At 43.0% G+C, this 20,070-nt stretch overlaps 1 protein-coding gene across 2 annotated transcripts in view; it reads right to left on the bottom strand.

The window, feature by feature from the left end:
* Positions 1–20,070, bottom strand: part of SCUBE2 (signal peptide, CUB domain and EGF like domain containing 2) — a 37,366-nt gene that overhangs the window by 14,534 nt on the left and 2,762 nt on the right. The window contains exons 3-15 of one of the 2 annotated variants that reach the window (XM_085063156.1): positions 19,735–19,860; positions 16,438–16,572; positions 11,129–11,254; positions 10,644–10,760; positions 9,683–9,772; positions 8,456–8,572; positions 7,304–7,426; positions 5,623–5,739; positions 3,398–3,520; positions 2,800–2,916; positions 2,116–2,202; positions 1,326–1,430; positions 242–397 (exon numbers count right to left, since the gene is read on the bottom strand). In XM_085063156.1, the coding sequence (XP_084919282.1) occupies positions 242–397; positions 1,326–1,430; positions 2,116–2,202; positions 2,800–2,916; positions 3,398–3,520; positions 5,623–5,739; positions 7,304–7,426; positions 8,456–8,572; positions 9,683–9,772; positions 10,644–10,760; positions 11,129–11,254; positions 16,438–16,572; positions 19,735–19,860 (1,539 nt within the window). The remainder of the gene's footprint in view (positions 1–241; positions 398–1,325; positions 1,431–2,115; positions 2,203–2,799; positions 2,917–3,397; positions 3,521–5,622; positions 5,740–7,303; positions 7,427–8,455; positions 8,573–9,682; positions 9,773–10,643; positions 10,761–11,128; positions 11,255–16,437; positions 16,573–19,734; positions 19,861–20,070) is intronic. The other variant, XM_085063157.1, reaches the window with a different exon arrangement.

The following is a 20,070-nucleotide window of genomic DNA, read 5'->3' as shown; positions in this document are numbered from 1 at the left end:
TCACTGAGAAAACAACTTCTGGGAACAAGTCTGAAATCCTCAAGGAAAAATCCACCTGGCAGCTTTTCAATCTTTAAAACCATCCCCATCCCTCACTCTTTCTTAAGCAGTAAAATGAATTTGCAAAACAGGAGATACTTTTCATCATCATTTTGCGTACAGACAGAAGTGAAAAATACAGAAATTAAGGAGCAAACGGCAAGAAGCTTCAAACCGCACCTTGGATTATTTTCCAACCAACCTGTCACCTCCTTCCGGCTCGTTTCAAGCTCAAAGTCCGCAGTGATAAAAATCTCTCTAGTCGCTGTCAGTCTACTGAGGGCTCCATGGACTTTCTTGCCAGAGCTGCATGTTAGGTTTACATAGTGGAAGCTCTCCATTACTGAATTATGTCTCTCTGCATGAACAAAATCAAAGGAAGCAGAAGCTTGGCCAGCTCTGTTATTGAACATTCAAAAGTGCTCAGCGCCTGTGTCGTCATGAAGAGTCAAAGAGGAGCAAACCATCATCTCCATGTGCCAGAAAACAAACACTTTGGCCATTCTCTCAACTGGTACACCCTCACACAGGAATTGTGACCATTTTCATGGTTTCAATGAGGAAACAAGGTTTAGTTAAAGAAAACACCCAGAATATGCTCTGGTTCTGGAGTACTTAACTTTTCACAGAGCATTCAGTGCAGTTTCTCACTGTTACTCTGCTAAGGACAAACAATCAGACACACTGATTCATCATATTGTTTAATGACTCCTTTCCCCATTTTTTTTCTTTTTTTTTAAAGTACTCCTCCTCATTCTCTGCTGACTTTGCAAACTCCCAGGCTATACTTTCTGCTTTGGAACAGATGGAAGAGCTGACCTCACTGTGTCCATCTGGGGCTGCTGAAGTATGAAAGGAAGACAAGAGAAAAGAGGAATAACCCTTGGACAATAGAATCAGCATAAAAGGTCAGGAGATTCTTCAACAAGGCATCAGACAGTAAGCAGCAGGTGAGAAAGGGAAAAACAGATAACGAGAGGAAGAAAAGGGGGAAATCAAATTAACAAAAAGAATGGTTGATTTTACTGAGAATTTATTAGCAGTCTTACAAAGAAAAAGGGCTAAGAGGTTTCCTAGCAAGACTGCAAGGATGCCACAAGGAAATCCTGGGATCTGAAATAACTAATGCAAGAATCATGGCTGGGCAGGAGTGTGACTCATGAGGTCAGTGAAGAACAGAAAGCCTACAGTCCTCTATGTTTGCTTGTGGTGTACTTCATATCTGGAAAGCACTTAACCCCTGAGCTATGGCTCTAACCTGCTTACCTGCATTTTTATATCCATACCTGGTATCATCTGTTCCAGACCTTCTTGAAACATCTCAGTCTTTTTCAAACTGCATTTTCCTTCATTTAGTTTAAAGGTTACGCTTATCTTGATGGCTGAAGCATCTTCAGGAAGAAACAATGACACGTTATTTTTAAAAAAGGTGTGGAAAATTGAGATAACCCTAATGTCACATCATAGCAATGACAAAAAAAAAGTGCTGATATGAAGTGATCATCACAGAAAACCTAATGAGATGCCAGAACCCTTCTGCTGTGAAGCTGGTTCACAACTGGAGTTAGAATGAAGTATAGTATATTTTATTAGGAAAAAAAAAAGAGAGAGAGAAAGAAGGAGATCAAGACCAGATCTACTATTGGGTAAATCAAATAAGGGTGAGCTGAAATCAAAGGAGATACTCCATTTCAGAAAGCAGTTTATGCCTATAGATGTTAATGCTGTCTAAATTTTACTGTCCAACAGCCCAACCTAAACACTTTGTATGTTTCCAACACTGCCCAGGTTTGAATGACTGAAAGGAGACATAACTCTTGGTCTAGCTGTTACTGATCTTTTTTCTCTTTCTTTATTTTAAAGTCTCAGTTTGAATGGTGCTCATGAAGCAGCCAAAGGGGAGTTTTCTGTGGTAATCACGAACTACAATCGTGAGAAAGAGGAATTTAAAAGGTATTAGAAAGAGACAGATTATAGTGAAGAGGGAAAATAGAAAGTTAACAGAAATACCTTTGTTTCACAGTTATTAACTAAAATAAATCAGTCAAGCTATGTAACAGTAAATGTGGTGATTACCCAGCCAGCTGGAAGCATTTGCATTTTGCTGCTTTTTCTTGAGCTGAGATGACCTGCCACAGGTGAGGGTGTAGGCATCTTGTGTTCCTAACAGACAGACAGACAGTAAAATACAGGCACAGTGCACACCCTGAGCACTCCTGCAGCGCAAAAGACATTTTAAATTTGTTGATTGGCATCATCATACAATGCTGGTCATAAAATACTCCACATCAGAACTTGTATCTTCCTGAGCCATTTAAAGGACTCAGGAAGAAAAATAGCATCTGTCCATCCCATAAGCACTGGCTTAGCCTGCACGCTGTGTCCTGTGGGATGGAGGGGCTGTGTGGACAAAATCTCAGACCCCACGCAGGGCTGGAATGCCTTTGCCCCATTCAGCAGTGTCTCTCAGGGCCAATTAAGCAATGGCCCAGGGAGCACAGAGAATTCTGCCCTGTCCTCCCCAGCTTCAGACAGACACTTGTTGTGAGAAGGGAATCTGAGGGTGGAGTGGTTATAAAAGACAAGGAGAGAGGGGCTTTGCTGGACACTGTCAGGGATATAGCCCTTTATTATCTGCAGTGAAAGAGGGAAGATCCCTGTTTGTTCACTACCTCTTAGGGCTTCCAGGAGAGTTAGGAGGTTGGCCACTGTTACACTCTGTGCAGGATCACATGCTTGGTTTTGTTAGGTTGGACTTACCAGAGAGCACCTGGACATCCGGAGAGCAGCTTAGAAAGCATCTGTCACTCCCAGCACTCTTAATGCAGTGCAGCAATACCTTGGGTGACACAGTATCAGACAAGGGACCTTTTGTCTCTAAATGAGATAGAACAAACACTCACAGAATTAAAACATCTACCTTCACCCTGCTAATAAATCAGCATGCAGCTGCTTTTGTAGCCAGTACCTGAGAGCAGCCATGCAATTAATATGCTGCTTAGACAGAAAATTAAAGCAAAATAAAATCACTGGAACATAGCACCAGAAAAGTAATTTCCTTTGTCATGAGCAAAACCTTCTCATGCAGAGGAACAAAAAGAAATGGAAGAATGAGCTAGATAAAAGCACAGGAAAGAAAGCATCAAAATCCCTCAAAGTATCTCCTGTTTTGGGGGTTGGTTTTCCATTTGTTTTTATGAGTTTCAACATCACTACCATCACGCCTCTCTAAAAATTAAAGCAGAATTCTGGGAACAATGACTCATACCACTTAACTGGACAGACCATCAAATTTGGCTGCAACCATATGGCCCATCAGACACATCAGGAGTAGAAATGTATTTACTAGACACCTTACCCACACAGTCCTTTTTATTCCAGTGTAACTTGTAGTTAGAGTGACACAGGCATTCATAGTCTCCCAGAGTGTTCACACACAGCTGCTGGCAACCACCATTGTTGATGCTACATTCATTAATATCTACAGAGGAGAGGTAAAAATACTTTTAAAAAGTTGCTCTTCCCAAATTTCTGCACTCTAACTCCACTAGGTAAATGTGGACACAAATACCGCTTAGTAGGGTTTGGAAAAGACTTCAGGAATGCTACCTGCACACCCACCTTGAAGTAGTTTGTCTTCATGGAAATCCTTTGATAAACGTCAAAATAAACCAAATATTGGTGACCCATAATTAAACAATATCCAGCCTCAGCAATAACAAATTAAGAAGAGCAGATCAAGTGCATCACACTGCATCACACTGTGTCTGGTTAATTAATATTTCTAATTTGAAATAAAGACAGAAAACATGGACAGGATTCATACTGATCAATCCTCCAAAGCACTCCGATAGATGCAACTACTGTGGAACACTTTTGTGGGCAAACACCACCATTGTGTCCCTTTCGTCTCTTTTGGCCAATTACTCAATTCTGGGGCCTTGTCCCACCCAAAAAAATGCCAATAGGAGGAGAAATTACAGACAACACAACACGTTGCCTCTGCTGCAAACTTGCATGCTGATGCCAAATACAGCATTCCCCAGTGCTGTATCCCAGGGGTCAATACTGGGACCTTTTTTATTTTTCATTTATCCTCTTCATCAGACCTGGGTGGGACAGGAGCTCAGCCTCAGCAACTCCACAGATGATACAAAACTGGGAGGAGTGGCTGATACACCAGATGGTTGTGCCACTATTCAGAGGGACCTTGACTGCCTGGAGAAATGGGTCAGGAGGAATCTCATGAATTTCAACAAAGGGAAATGCAAAGGTCTCTGTCTTTGCTGCTCAGATCCACCTCGAGGAGGGCTGCACTTCTCTCCCGTAGCTTTATGGCAATTGTGCATAAACCTGGAAAGCTGCCATCAAGAAACCTGTTGAAAGTCCCATAAATTTTGTGCAACTGAGTGCACCTACTTCCACATATGCTTATCTCAAAGGCAGTAAGTTCTTGTCACTGCTCTCCCCAAACTAGATACCCTTTAAGTAACAATTGATTAGAAAACACTGCGAAACACATTGCAAAACAGATCTGATTTGGGGAGAAAATATGCCCTTAACAGAACTGAAACAAGCAGGGGTGGGAATGAGCAGCAGAGGAATAATGGAGAAAGAAGGCAATACCTTAAACTGGTACTGCTGCCCAAGATACCACAAAATCAGCCCAAATCTTTGGTTTTTATTGACCTTTTTTTAGGATGCTGCACGCCATGGCAATCTATTATCTTCAGCACTTACTGACTTCTTCCATAGAGGTCAGAAGGTGTATTCTCATTATCCTACCCTCTCTGACCAGCCTGTGATTGCCAGTCAGTGAGGGACTTACTGTGGTATGAGGATTAACATCTTCTACACAGGGGTGTGACAAGAAAAGGCCAATTAGCAGCCAACAGCAAAATTACAGTTCCTTTTCCTCACTGGTAGCCAAAAGAAATTGAATTAATGCAGAGGAATAAATCAGAAGTCTTCTTTTACTAAGTAGAGTGCTCGACAGTATTATTCCTTATCCATATAAGTTCCCCTGTTCATCAAGATAAAACACAGTGATGTTGTAGCCCTGTAATCTTATTTGCAGACTTCCTAGAGGTGGAGGGTAGAATAGAACAGGCACACAGAGATTTCTGAATTGTTATCTCCAGCTGTGCTCATTCTGCCTCAGAAATAAACAGGTCTTACTCAGAATTAAGTGAACTTTGGAGTCAGTAAGGTCTTGCCTAGAGCTTCTATAAAACAAGTTGGATTCTATTTAGTGTTCCAGTTATTCATGTTTCCTCATGTTAATTCTGGGAATTTGTCATATGTTGAGGTTCTATGAACAATTTTCTCTTTCCTTGAACTGCTCTTGTAGGAAAGACATAAAAATGTAAAAGTACCAGTCTTGGCTAAAGTGGTACTACATCAGCTGAACTCCAATCTACATCACACAAGGATCTGACACATGCAACAACAGCAACTCTCTAATTTTCAGAGTCATTCAGAGCTCACTGTTCTTAAAGACCTGTTCCCCCCACTTCTCATTGGATGCCACTTTGCAGGGACCCCAAGCTGTGTGCCAGAGCCTGTGGCATGCCTGCAACTCACCTCCACAGTGAGTGAAGCCATAGAGGGCATATCCCTTGTTGCAGGAGCACTCGAAGGTGCCGGGGTGGTTGATGCACGTGTGGTCGCACGCCCGCTCGAAGGAGCACTCATCGATGTCTGCAGGGTTTAAAGGGATGCATCAGAACCTCTCGGGCTGCCCAGGGAGCCCTGATGAGCCAACAGAGCTCAACAACTGCAGAGATGTGCAGATTTATGTGAACCGAGCAAATTCTTGCAAAGCACATAATGTAACATAACGAAACGACGATTTTGAAAAGAGCGCTTGGTTTGCCAAACAAGATTTGTCTTGGCAAGAGCAAAAACTGCTGTTACATTTTTACAATTACGCTTAAAACAAACTATTTCTCTTCTATGGGAGAAGAAAACTGCTGACAAAACTCTTATTTCATTAAGATTACTCTACATAGAAAAGAAGTCTGCAAAGGAAAGTACTGCCTGTTTTTTCTCCCTAAAGCAAGCTCTACATGAATATACAGTACCTGATTCAAGCCTGCTGAAAATCACAGTGATCTCTGAGAATGAACATTCATTATACCATCAAAAGGACCTAAAATTTCTGTGCTAGTACATTTGGCATGCCAGGTAAGAATGTTGCAAGACACAAAAAAAGTTCACATCAACTTCACTGACAGTTTTCATCAATCTATTTCCTTGGGCTTTGGCATGCATCAAGACACCACTTTTGGAACAGTCTAGGGAAAGCAACAGAAGTGACAGGGAAAAAGGGAGATGCAAGTCTTTAAAATACATTCATTAACAGATTTCATTAAAAAGAAAAAAAAACCACAAACTATCTTGAAAATCAGATGTTTATGTAGTAAGTTTGCACCATATAAATAATTGTCCTTCTTTGTCTATTTATAAAGGATAAGAATGCACAAAAAAAAACCCAGGTGAAAATTATTTTCTGTTCATCAGTTCAGCTTTCTGAAATTCACCTTTAATGTCAGTTGGTTGCATAGGAAATGGCATAATTCACTATTTGGCTGACTGACTTGAGATTGTTTCATCCTGTAGCTTTTCCACAACCACAGGCCATTTTGATCTTCACATTTTTTGTGCATTTAAGCAGCTTTAATAGTATTGCTAAATCTATATGTACAAGCCACTATACAGCAAAGCAAATATGATTTGTAAGTCTCACAGAAGAAATCCATGTCATCCTCAAAATCAAATGCTTCATGGTGTTGCAGAGAACAGAGATCCAAATCTGTCTACAGACCTATAATTTCACAGATCACACTATATCTTTTTCCTTTAGTAATGACCTCATGGAAACTAAATATCCTATTAAGAAAAAATAGTTTCACTGCAATGGTGAATCAGTCAGTAAGACAGAGAGAGAGACATTGTCTAATTTTCCCTGTAAATTATTTTAAGATCATTAAGGCAGGGGGAAGCATTAACCTCATAGAGAGCTTTTTAATATGATGCTGTCTCTGTCCCTTCCAGATAATAGCTCACTGTGCAATTAAATATATCTCCTACAATAGCATCAAGCCAACTGTATTAACTCAACAGCTGTTTCAGAAGAAAAACATCCAAACTGAGGAATGGAAATTATTCTGGAGCCTATTATCACTTCATCATTGTAGTAGATGTCCAAGCCACGCTGATTTGTCCTACTTTTGTTGTACCATTGTCTCTCCAGTGCACATACCTTGACAGGACTTCTCATCTGTTAATAATTTAAATCCTTTTCTGCAGCTGCAATCAAAACTGCCAACAGTGTTTTTACAGAAATGGTCGCAGCCTCCATTATTGGACTGGCATTCATCAATATCTGTAAAAAAAAAAAAGAAAAAAAGAAAAAAGGCTTCAGCAAATAAACACAGATCTTCAGCACTCAACATACTTCCACTGCCAGATCCAGAAAACAGTCATGTCCAGTCAGCCAGAGGAGCCCAGAAACAAAATCTAATGAGACTACCACAAGTTGTAAGGAAGATCAGATCCAACTCTTAAGAATGACCCAGCCTATTCAGCCCCAGGACAGTGTTATTTGCTCTCATTTAATATATTGCTGTCAGTTGCATTTGGGTAATGTATTCATAAAAGACCATTCCCTAAGTTCTGTTTGGAAACACTTTGACTCCAAGGCTCTCTAAGAGGTTTTAGTGTTTTAAACATTCTCTCAAATTCCTCTCATAAGCCCTGCATAAATCTCAGACAGAAACTTCCTGAGCTACCCTGTCCTTTTCATGGCAATATTAGAATGAGCCCTTTTTTTAGTATTAATTGACTCTGGCCTGGGGATTTCATAATTTTTGCTTAGCAGAACAGTCTTAACATGTAATTACTGGAAAAGCAATATAATACACAACCAAACTGTGCCTTTGCTCCTTGCCAGGGCTCTCATTAGAGCTGCTTGGCCCAGTGTGTATTTATAAAACACATCCCTGTTTACACACTGATATTTACTCACCAATTGCTCTAATACCCAGCTGACTGTGGGTAACAGAGCAGGCTATTGGACTTGGATACCTGTAAGCACCTGCTGACCTCTCCAGTACTGACCTCTGCTTGACCACAGAGCTCTGTCAACTCTGCCAAACCTCACCTGTGGAAAACCAGGCAACACAGGTGGAAGTGGAGAGAAGGAGGGCAGAGCAGAAGAGATTCTCTGCACTTGATCCACCTGATGTGGTGGAAACCACAGCCTCTACCCCTGGTGCAGTCCTTCCTTCAGTCAGGCTGCACATTCTGGATGTCCTCAGGACACTGGGCTGCCTTTGTTTGGAGATTAATACCTTAGAGGGCTTGATAACACCTTAAAGCTGTTGTTAGACATGTCCAGAAGGATGAAACCCACCTTTGCACGTCTTGCCATCAAACTGGAGTGTGAATCCCACGGGACAGCTGCAGTGCACTCCGGTGGATGTGTCCTTGCAGGTGCGATCGCAGCCGCCGTTATTCACTGCACACGTTTCTGGCCAAGGAGATGAAGCTCAGATTTGCTCAGGGATGGTAAAATGGTACCAAGAAACGTCATGGGATACAAGGCACAGTCCCAGCACACAGTATTCAAACACATTTAGCCTAATACACACAAGCAACTGCTGTATACGTGTGTTGGCAAAACGCCTGCCTCAGCTATTTCCAGGTTTTTTGTGGAGACTCCACAAACCAAAGTATTGTCTGCTGGGTATTCTATTCGTGTCTTAAGCACAAATCCCAGCTCCTTGATGATGGATCTGTTACTGTCAGTCAGTTTCCTTGTGCCCACGTTCAATCCTGGTTGATCCTCTGACACTTCCCTCCAATGAGACACCTGGTTACACTCAGCACTACTAAACCTAATTTTCTTAAATCCCTCCCAACACACCTTCCCATGCTACCTGTGCTCCCAGCCATGGAGGATTACACCCACACTGAGCATTCCTTCTGTCTGATAGCCCCAGGTACCAAAGTCTGTTCCTCTAACTTCCCCTTATGCAAACTATGTCTAAATCTCACAAAACCTTTTTGGTGGACATTCCTAAAACACAGTTCTTGACATTCAACCAACCAACCACAACTCACTCTTTGGCATTCATCCTCTTGCCATCAGCCTAACCACCTCAGCCAGTCTAACAATTTTTTCACTGGCTGGACAAATGCAATTTTGCACAGCACATGTTGATGGAGAGAGCTGCAAAGAATGTTTTTTATGTCTGCTTTTTGAAATCTTCTTTCTACTTCTGTATCATTGTTTTCTGCAGCATCAAACATATGCTACTTATTGCCAAGTTTTGAGAGCTTTATTGGTTTATTCCCTCCCAGTCTCTCATCTCACATGCAGTATTGGCAGGTTGTGTCCACCCTCCAAGGGAAGACAGAGTGCATCTTCTTTCTTTGCCATTCTTTTTGAAAACAAGGTTATTCATTTAGATGTCTGAACAGTATGGAATACTATTCCCTTAAGAGGGAGTGGATCATCTCAGGCAGAATTCAGCCCAGAGCTGAAGGTTACCATAAGAAAACCAAAAAAACCCACACCAATTCTTCAATCTAAATGCTTCCAACAAGCAGCAGAATTATTTTGGATCAGCACTTTTACCCATAAGCAGCCGTCGCTTCACTCTCTTGTCCACATCAGCTGCTGCTGTGGTGTTTCCCTCAGAAATTTCAACAGCAGCCTCTTCCCTCTCTGTAAGGAACATGAAAAAAGCAGGTGAGTAAAGGTGCCCTGACCAGAATCCTCATCTGACATCCAACACACACACACAATCAAACAGCTTCATCATACACTGAATCAGAGAGAGTCAGAACCAACCAGGCAGAAATAAATTATTATTAAAGAGCAAGTAGTAATAAAAACCATGAAGACCCTTCAGTCAAAACCATGAGAATACTTTGCTTTTGTGGCTTCCTTACAAGTCATGTTTGCTTCAGTATTCTTAACAAAACAAAAGATGTGCTACAGATGTAGTAAACAGCAACAAGATGAAAGAAGCAATTGAACTGTCGTGAACTGTTCAGTTACGAGTGCACTGTCATCATCTATCATGGGCTAATTACAAGGACCAGCCACTTATGCCTGAGCATTTGATTTCAATCAACAGGCAACAAACTCTTCCAGAGACTGGAAGAGTTTATAAATCTTAAGTACTTTCTTTACTGGATAACTGCCTTGTGAAAATTATACATTAATTGATTACAGAGTCCCAGTTTTCACAGATGTACTCCTTGGTTACACTCTCTGGCTCATACTACAGAAGAAACTGAACCTAAAATGTCCTAGAGGGAAGGAAACCTTCTTTGGTTAGTGACAGGCCTTGTGTTTCAGAGGGACCAGTGATAGTTACAGGTTGCAATAGTGTTAGGTAGCTACTTATATAGGAAGCATAAGCTGCCTGGACCCAACAAACTCTCTCATGCACTATGGGTTTCTTAGTTTTGAATTCCTTGACATTTTCTAGCCACACAATTATGAGGGGCATTAATCACACACACACAGCACCACACCACCCTGGAGTTGGCCATCAACAGAAAACTACTTTCCTCCACTGCATACTGACCCAGGCAGGTTTTCCCATCCACGTGCATGACGTACTTGGGGTGACACCCACAAATGGGGCCATTATCAGCATCATCACAGGTGTGCTGGCAGCCCCCATTGCCATGGTTACATGTCACTGCAAAGAAAATACATGTCACATCTCACCAGCACTCCCAGCACCTTTGAAAGACAGAGTGCAATACCATTGCCATTTGAGCATCCAATTCACTTTCCTGTCCTGAAGGACTCGGACTGAAACACTGCAGAGCTGAACTTCCCATCATTATGAATGATATCACCAATCCCAAACTACAGACACTACAGCAGTTAACAGTTTGGTGTGACAGGGTCCAGAGAAGACATCACTCCTGGTTTAATTCAGATGCACACAGTTCAGGTGTGTCATCCCCCGTTAGCTGTAACATACCAAAACCCATCTCACTGCAAACAGAACACTATTTGTTCCCTTTGGGAAGCCATAAGCACAGGCAGAATGTTGCATACAAATGCAGCTCCTCTGGTTCTTGGACAGCTCAAATCCCGGCCGGCATTCACAGGCAACTCCTCCTTTGGGCGTTTCTCTGCAGATGTGGGCACAGCCATGATCTTTGTTCATGCAGCTCATGCCTTCTGAAAAACAGGGGAAGTACAAGAGCAAGGTTAAAAAGCAGCATCCATGGATTTGTACAGCACCTGCACTCTCATCTCACTTTATACCAGTGTTCATCAAACCTTCTCATTTCTTTTATAAAATTTGTGATGTCCTGGCAAGATCCAAGTCTAAAGTGAAGCTCTTCTTAATTTCTCTGAGATTTCTCTGCTTAAAAGGGCAGCCAGCAGACACAGGGGATGTTTAGAACAATAGTCATAAGAGTCATCCCAATTTCAATTCCTGGCTTACGAAGCAGATTCCCAGAATCATAACCTATCTCAGCAGCGACCAAGTAGAGACCAGATTGCACGTATTTTGTACTTCAGTTCTCTTTGTTGTTAATCATTTTGTTTTCAATTTTTTTCTGATTTCAGTAAATACTGCCCAAGGTAACTCACTGGGTATTATCACAGTGTTCTGTATTTCTACACACCTTCCCAGCTAGACAGAATTTAGTGCCAGTGCCTGCTTTAACCAAATGAAGAACCTGTTTGACACTAGTGACTATATTTCTTTTGCTACAGCTACTAAACCACTCTGTCATTTTTATCTCTGCCAGTTACAAGCTGTTCATGCACAGCACTCAATGACTGCTGGAGTGTCTTATCTGGCCTTTGCAAGAAGATAAAGTCAACTAAAAAGGGAGGAGTAGGTCCTAAAATTATTGTAAAAACTTCTTCCACCTTGCCCCATGGCTCAGTGCAACCAGTGGCTTTGCCATTGGCAAGAAGGTGGTACAACATGTGCACAAAGAGCATAAAAACACACAGCAGCTGGCTGAATTATTCAATGGGATCATTAGACCAAATTAAACAAATAGGTTTTCTTTTAACAGAATACAGATTTTTTATGAAGTCTATAGAGCTACAAAACCAGGAAAGAGAAGACATCTGTATTCTCTCCTTGGGTGTACAGAGAGCACACCTTACCCATCGATTTGTCTGCCTTGGCACATTTGGCTTTAAAAGGACAAGTTACACCAAAATTCTCTTTCTTCTCAGTGAGAACTGTGAAGACTAAGTGGATCATACTTTGTCTGCAAGGGCTTCTCACACACCACCTTGGTGAACTTCTCTGGAGCTGAGCAGATGCACAATCAGAAGCAGAACAGAGAGGGTGACCATGCTGCTAAAAAGGGATTGTGTGATCAATTCCCTATACATTTTTTAAACTTACACAGCCCTTTTTGCAGCCTTATGGCTAAATGAAACAAACCCACTGCATTGTGAGGCAGAGGTCGGCTCATCACCATTATTCCACTCCACTTCAATTAGGTCCTTGTTCCACACTGCTATTCTCACCCCCTGAAGCACCAGCCACAGGACCCTTTCTCTATTAAGACAGCTTTAAGCAACAAAAGAATGGACGTTGCAGAGCCCAGATTATTCTGCTCTAGTGGCTTTTTGATTCCTTTCCCACAGTGAGGGCTCTCCAGAAGTCCAACAAGACAATGAGACTTCAAACCCTGCAGCACACAGACACAGCCCAAGGAGCCCACAGGAAAGCTGTCACCCATTATTGTGTCAGTCAAGGAAGGAGACAACCTATGAGGCCACAAATTAGCCTCATTAGTGCTGGTGGTTTTGTGAAAATTCTGGTCTTAAGCATGCAATATGATTTGGTCTGTTAGCTCAGAGGGGTTAGAGAGCATTAACAGAATTAGCAGCTTAGTTTCTGTCAACAGAGTTATTCTTTTGTCTCTATTGAGCTACCAAAGGGGAAGCTGTTCAAGCAGGTACTTTGGTAAAGTTCACTGACACCAAACAAATGGTTTATATGCTCCACTTGGGATTGCTCCCTTCTGAGTGAGCAGAATTCAATCAGGTCTCCACAGAAAGCTAAAACTGCCCCTTCCAGACCAGGATGCATTTTAATAACAAAGTATCCATTGTGCAACAAGGTACTCGACCAAACCCACCAAAATCCAGCTGACCCAAAAAGCAGTTTCATAGAAGATACCCATATTCACACATTCCAGCAGTTACCATGAGGCTGCTGCTTGTTTCCAAAGGTCATAGATTTCTCTCAGTCTCATTCTATGAGGCTGTATTAAAGACAGGTCTGTAAAGCCACAAATGCTCTGTGGCTGCAAACTCCTTGCTGGACACAAAGTCTCTTAGGTCACATTGTTCCAGGGCTGTTGCAATGGCAGACTGTGGTCCACAAACAAACCCCAAACAAATTTTGGTCAAATCCCACCATGGACTTCCCAGAAACACAATTTCTCTAGCAGAAGACCCAAAAGTGTCTTGGGATGGATGACTCTGGATTGCCACACTCAGCCAAGAGAGGTGAATCCCACACCTGCCTGGCTGAGCAGATCCCAAGCCAGGTGAGTCCTTTCTGATGACTGAACCTTCTTGAAGTTAGCCTGAGATCTGAGCACTCCTGGCACTGGAAAAAAACAAGCCAGCAAGGTATTTCCCTATCAGGTCACACTAAATCAATCTCTTACATGTATGATCTGTGTTTAAATATATTTTTTTTTTCTTTTTTTTTTTTTTTGACAGAAGGTGCCAGGACAACATTCTCAATCTGCTAAGAGCATGAAGGCTCCATTTAGGGCACATTCCAGCAGGCACTCCACAGGACAGAGGGAGAGGATGCAATAGCACAAAGAGCTACCAGAGGTTCTCAGAGAGCCTCTAACAGATAAATAAATGGTGAGGAGCATTGGCACAGCCAGGGGAGCAGGGCATCCCAGGAATGCTTTAATCTTTCACCATTCTTTCTACATCCTTGTGTTAGGGCAACTCTTCCCAAAAAGCTCTCTAGTTATCAGTTTTCCTCAGTCAAGGCTGCAGGAGTGACAGCTGAGGTGGTGCCCTGGGGACAAGTCCTAACCACCACTGGAAACATGGCTTTCCTCTTCCAGATCCCATTCATTCCCATCAACTCAGCCCAACAAGCAGAGAGCTATGACTGTGAAATACCACAAGGGAGAGCAACCAGATTTGCCATCCAGAGCAATAGCAGCCACAAAGATGCACTACATATTTACTCACCAAAAAACCCTGTTTTCCTTCAAATTTTTGTACTTTCTAATATGGAGGAAGTTGAACACAGAAACAAGCTGCACATGCATGGCTGCCCTGCAAGCTGCTTTAAGAACCTCCCAAGATAAATTCATCTCTCATATATAGATGAAAAGCACCTCATTCCAGCAGACAAAAAAGGGAAAAAATAGGATTGTGCACAACCTCCCAGGACACTTTCAGTCCCTGTGGTTTAAACTCCAGTTCACTCTACTGCTGTGTATTTAAAGGTCAATATTGCAAACCACAAGAGAGGCATTAATGCATGAGGATTCTCAACTGAGCTGGGAGACAGGGAGGGAAATATTCCCTCATTTTACAGATAAGAAACAAAACTAAATGCAAGGTCTAGGCAATAGGTGCCAAAAGCTGCTTTGATCAATGCTGTGGGGTCTCAAACCAGAATCAATAAAGTACAAACACTGAGCAATGCATACACAAGGCAGAGAACAGAAGTCCCTGTAATGAGTAGAAAAGCAGAGAACAAAGTGAGGGGAAAGATAAAGCTGTGAGATTTGGCTTACAACAGACATGCCCACCCAAGGAAAAAAAAAAGTGGGGAATCCCAAGGAGCACTTTACAGTAATGGGGGGAAGGGGAAGAGTCATAGCATGAAAATCTGAAAAAATGGCTTTTAAAGAAAGCAAAACAAACACTCCAGTGTTTTACTGAGAAGAAAAAAAAAAAGCATATCAGGCAAAACAGTGTGTTGGGTTTTTGTCTCAAGACTGGTTTTGATAAAGATGTATTTTGATCGTTTTTATGAAAAAAAAATTTTTTTTTTCCTCATTGTTTTCCTTTTCAAAGAAAAAGACCAAAGTTTAGTGGATATTTTGGTATTACGAAAGAAGGGCTGTTTCAGAAAAAAAAAAAAAAGTTAAGAGAAATGAAATGCATCTTTAAGAGGAGAGGTAGAATTCCAAAGGTACGATTTGGGGAACAAATATTAATGACAGGGAATGCTGCTGCTGTTGGTTCAGGAGAGTAGAAGGACTCAAGTAGCAGCAAGTGTGAATAAAGAGTTGGAAGTTTTTCCTCCCTTGGCAATGAGACAAGACAAGGAGCTCGAGCAACCAATTTCTGTCCTTGGAGACCTCCTCCATGGATGAACACAAACTCACACCCCTGCTGGCCAGGCAGCCTGAGGGGCAATGCCTTGTCCCACCACTGCCTTCCTCCTGTCCCCACTCCTGGCCCAGTCCCTGCAGTGTCACCCTGAGCAGAGGCCTGAGAAATCACCCAACCCCATGAGACCAAGCCAAGGACCAGAAGGGCTGAGAATACAAATTGTTAATTCAAACAAAAGATCAATTCAGCTCTGTCAGATGACAGCCACCTCAGCACCCTCATCTGTGGATGGCCATATATGTCTATAAATGTTGATCTCTTCACTATGGGGATTTTTAAAGTGAGATTTGTTTATTCATGCTCAGATTCCTCTTATAGTTATGCCAACAATAAGCCATAGATTAAAGAAAGCTTTGCAGCTTTAAATACTTCTTGCTAAGATTTTCGCTGTGCAGTTCAATGGACAACTCCCTGATCTAAACAACCACTTTAAAGTATTCCCTGAGGGCATCCAAAATAATTTTGTTCAATCTGATGTCTAATTAGATATCCAAGACTCTGATCTCTCAGAGGTCGCTTCACAAAGGTTTCACTCAAAACAAAGCACGAGATTTGAATACCTTTGGGGCTGACAAACAATAAATCTCTTAGCTGAAACCTAAACACTGCACAGGGAATCTAAAAGGTATCTGAAGGCAATGCAGGTATTGCCCTGCAACTAAAGCCAGTGAAAATGGTCAGAACTTGCTGTCCTTCCATTTGTTGCCATTCCTTGGCTTAGGACAGAGCTTAGCTGCACAACAGAGCACCAAGGACATGGAGTGCAGCAGCACAGCCTCCGACAAGCACAACACCCGGGTGGGATCAAAGAGCAGCAAGGGATGTAGCGTCTTCAAAGCCACCTAGAAGATTGTGACACACTGCTCCTTTTAAAAGCAGTCAGGACTTCAGACCCTTCCCAGCTCTGAAAACCTCAGCCTAACAGCATTTCTGAAGATGGTTTGGAGCTTGTGCTTGTGTGGGAAGCTGCTGCTGGGTGCCGGGGGCAGGGCAGGTACCTTCGGAGCGGTGGATGCAGGTGTGCTGGTTGTCGCTGAGGAAGAACCCCTCCTTGCAGCGGCACTCGTAGCTCCCCACCGTGTTGACACAAACGTGCTGGCAGCCCCCGTTGTTGAACATGCACTCGTCTGTGTCTGAGAGAGAGAGGGAAAGGCAGAGATGAGCTTTGTGTTCACACCAATCCACAGACAGCACAGACAGGCACCGTCTCGGGCTGGAGCCACCCGGGCAGCTGAGACACCCCAGGCTGCCCTGTGGCTGTTGCTGTGCTGCTCCCCTCGGGACAGGCAATTGCTGCTGCTGCTCTTCCCCCCTTTGCAGTCTGCCCAGGCAGCCACAGGGCTCCCAAGGAATGCTGGCCAAGCCAGCTAACCAGAGCTGCTGCTAAGGAGGAGCAGCCTGGGCAGAGACAGACCAGGACCTCTACTAGCCACGGGAACATTCCCTGCCCCTCAGTGCCCCTGGATGTGACACCACCACTGCACAGCCCTGGCACTTCCAGCTGAGCAACCACACGTGGCTCTGCCTGCCTCGGGGGGCAGCCAGACACTTGGGCTCCAAACCCACGCGAGCTAGAAAGGTGTTTTCCCAGGAAGATCCCCGTTCTGAAGAGAAGGTGGAACAAGAAAAATACAAACCTCCAAACAAATTCAGCTAAAAACCTATCCCCTGCTCCTTACTTTCACCCTAGCTGGAATTCACACACCACATCTGTTCTGGTGCTTGGTTTGATTTACCCTCCTCCTCCCTCAAGTCCAGGACATCATCACTCATCATCAGGGCTGCTGCTGTGCTGCCTGACTGCAGTCAAGAACAAGAGCAGCAGTTCTGGAAGCAGTTTTAATCTCGATTTTGCAATATTCAGAGCCTCAACAACACCAGAGAACACAGAATGGCTCTGCGTACAAGATAACAAGAGAAGCAAAGAGAGGAAAAACTTCAGCTAAGCCTCTGAACAACAGGATGCTCATCTCAATCTCCAATTATCTTATTAATCCAATTAAGGAATTTTATCCCTTAATAAGCACAGGGGTTTTTGTAACCCCTACCACCAAATACTTTTCCTAGACTAATTTTCAGAAATTTTAGCAGGAAGCAAAAAATGCTCAGTCCCTTAAAGACAGAACAAAACATCGCTGAGGCAAAGCACTGGTCTCATTTGCAAATTCATCTGCAACATCGTGTTTGCTCCCTGTTCTGTCCATTGTTCCTGGCTAAGAGTACAATGTTTTTAATTTAACATTGTATCATTTCTGGCAGAAAACAGCTGTCTTTTAAGAAAAGGAGAAAGAGAGGCTTTTAGTAAGAAGCATAACATAGTATTACAACAGATTTAATGTCTACTGAAGGCAGCGAGAAAGCCAATTGGATGCAAAAGAATGTGACCTGCTGGAGAAAAAGAGCGGCTGACATATCTCCATCACAAAGAAGAGAAGTATTTTAGAGTTCTGCAGTGATGTGAATGTGCAAACAATCATGAATAAACAGCCACCACGAGTCTTTAGTGCTACAGATTTGAACTCCAGCAGATGTTTCTGCCTTACAGACCTTGGAAAGCTTTCAAAAAAATCATCTCTTTCCAGCAAGTAATTGTCTATTTGGCTTAAACCCAGGCACACAGCCGAGATCTTCAAAAATAAGGGTGAGAGGAGGGCAACCCTGGCGTGAACAAAGTAAATAAACAGATTAAGAGAAGATGTGATCCAATTTGCTGCATGCCAAAATATTTATTTTATGTTTACATCGCAACTCAAAATTGGCACACCAGTGGTAAAAATTCATTGTATGTCAATGACATTTTTTTTTTTTAAATTTTATTTTTCTGCCACGCAATACTGAGCAATTTCTCTGTGACACAGCAGGTGGTAGATTTTGGTCTAAGTTATGTCTAGGTCTCACTGGTCCCAAAAAACTCAGCTGAAGTATGCCCTGGGTACAAAGAGAATATACACATGCCTTTTGGTGGCATTGTCAGAGGCAGTGAATTCCCTCACATCCAGCCCTTCATGGTAACCTCAACTGAACTCCACTCTGTGTTTACACTAACGCAAAATTAAGATGGAATTTCTGTTATTTTAAATTATCTGCAGATATTTTGTTTCCCTCTCTACTTTATTTAGTTAAACATCTGGAACCTGGTGAGTTCAGCTTCTCCTCCACTTACACTGGAACCAGGTTGGCACACAACAGGTTCCCAGCAGGTAAAGCCCAGCACAATCCCACTGAACATTCCAGAGCTTTTCTGATTTGTCCCAGCAGAAGACAGAGCCTGGGGATGGTCTGATCCTCCACACTAGTGGGAAACAGCCCAGCCAAGCTCACTTCAATGATGCAGTGAGGGCAAGGTTCCCCCTGACTGATGTGGGTATGGAGGTGTGTCCAGGCACATCCACGTGGAGTGCAGCAGTAGAGAGAAACCGAACCATCTCTGAGAAAGCAAATGGGACAGGCAGCACAGGGCTGAGCCACACAGGGTACCCAGGAAGGGTCCAGGAAGCAGGACAGCTTCACCAACACGAGGCTCTGTGGCAGCACACCACACTGCCCACAGGCTGACAGCTCACACCTTTCTGTACACTGCTGCACTCTGTGCTAGAAGATCCTACCACAGCAAGGCCACAAGGTCTTGTTACCCATTTTTTAAATTTTTCACCTGGTGGCACACAAAAAAGAAACTATTGATGTCCTCAATAAAGAAAAAGATAGTCAGAGAGAGTGTGCACGCAGGGTCAAGGGAATGTTGTGCTAAAAACAGTTCCAGAGCTGTGTCCTCTGTCTCACACTAACCACCCAGACAAATCCCAAGCACTGGGCTTAGTCTCTCTGTTCTTCAGTGGCCTCCATCATATACAGCTGCTGCACACTCCAAATCATCCTCTCCTTTCAGGAGCACTCAGACACAGCAAGAGTGAGAAGCCCCCACATTACCAATGTGTATGAGAGAGAAGATTCCTAAGCCTGGAAACACACCTGACAGCTGATCCTAAACTAACTGTGGAACAGAGAGGACAATGCTAGCACATAATCTTTATATAAAACTGATTTAGTGTGATCATAGATGATGCTTGGCACGCTTAACCCAAAGCACTCCACAGAAATGTAGCACCCTCATCCTCATTTACAGAGGGGAAAAAGAGCCACACTGGGATGGTACACCAGCACCTGGAAAGCCTCAGTCCCACATGCAACATTCTCCTCTCTGTGAACTGACTGAGCCCAAAAGATTGCCTTGTGTTCCCCATGGATGCAGCTGCAGGGCTGTGCTCACATCACCACTCACACTGCTCACTCCTTACCCAGGCAGTTGTGGCCATCGTGAGCCAACATAAAACCATCGTAGCAAGTGCAGCGGTAATTTCCTGGAATGTTGAAACACTCGTGGACACAGCCCCCGTTGAAGTCGTTGTCACATTCATCAATGTCTGAGGAATTAAGCAAAAGTCAATATGATGGATGCTTGCCTGAGTGTGATAGACAGATGTGACTGCATAAATGTGAGCAGCAACTGCTGTCCAAAATCATCATTGTCTTGCAAATATACTATATTTAATGCATTTCTTGCTGAATGGTTCTGATGACTGAGAAAACACTCTGAGACGCCCCTTGCAGCTTTAGCTTATATTTTTTAAGGC

This window comes from Lichenostomus cassidix, chromosome 5 (assembly GCF_008360975.1).
Source record: "Lichenostomus cassidix isolate B80296 chromosome 5, HeHo_3.0, whole genome shotgun sequence".
Lineage (NCBI taxonomy): Eukaryota > Metazoa > Chordata > Aves > Passeriformes > Meliphagidae > Lichenostomus > Lichenostomus cassidix.
This window is presented reverse-complemented; position numbering and strand designations above follow the sequence as displayed.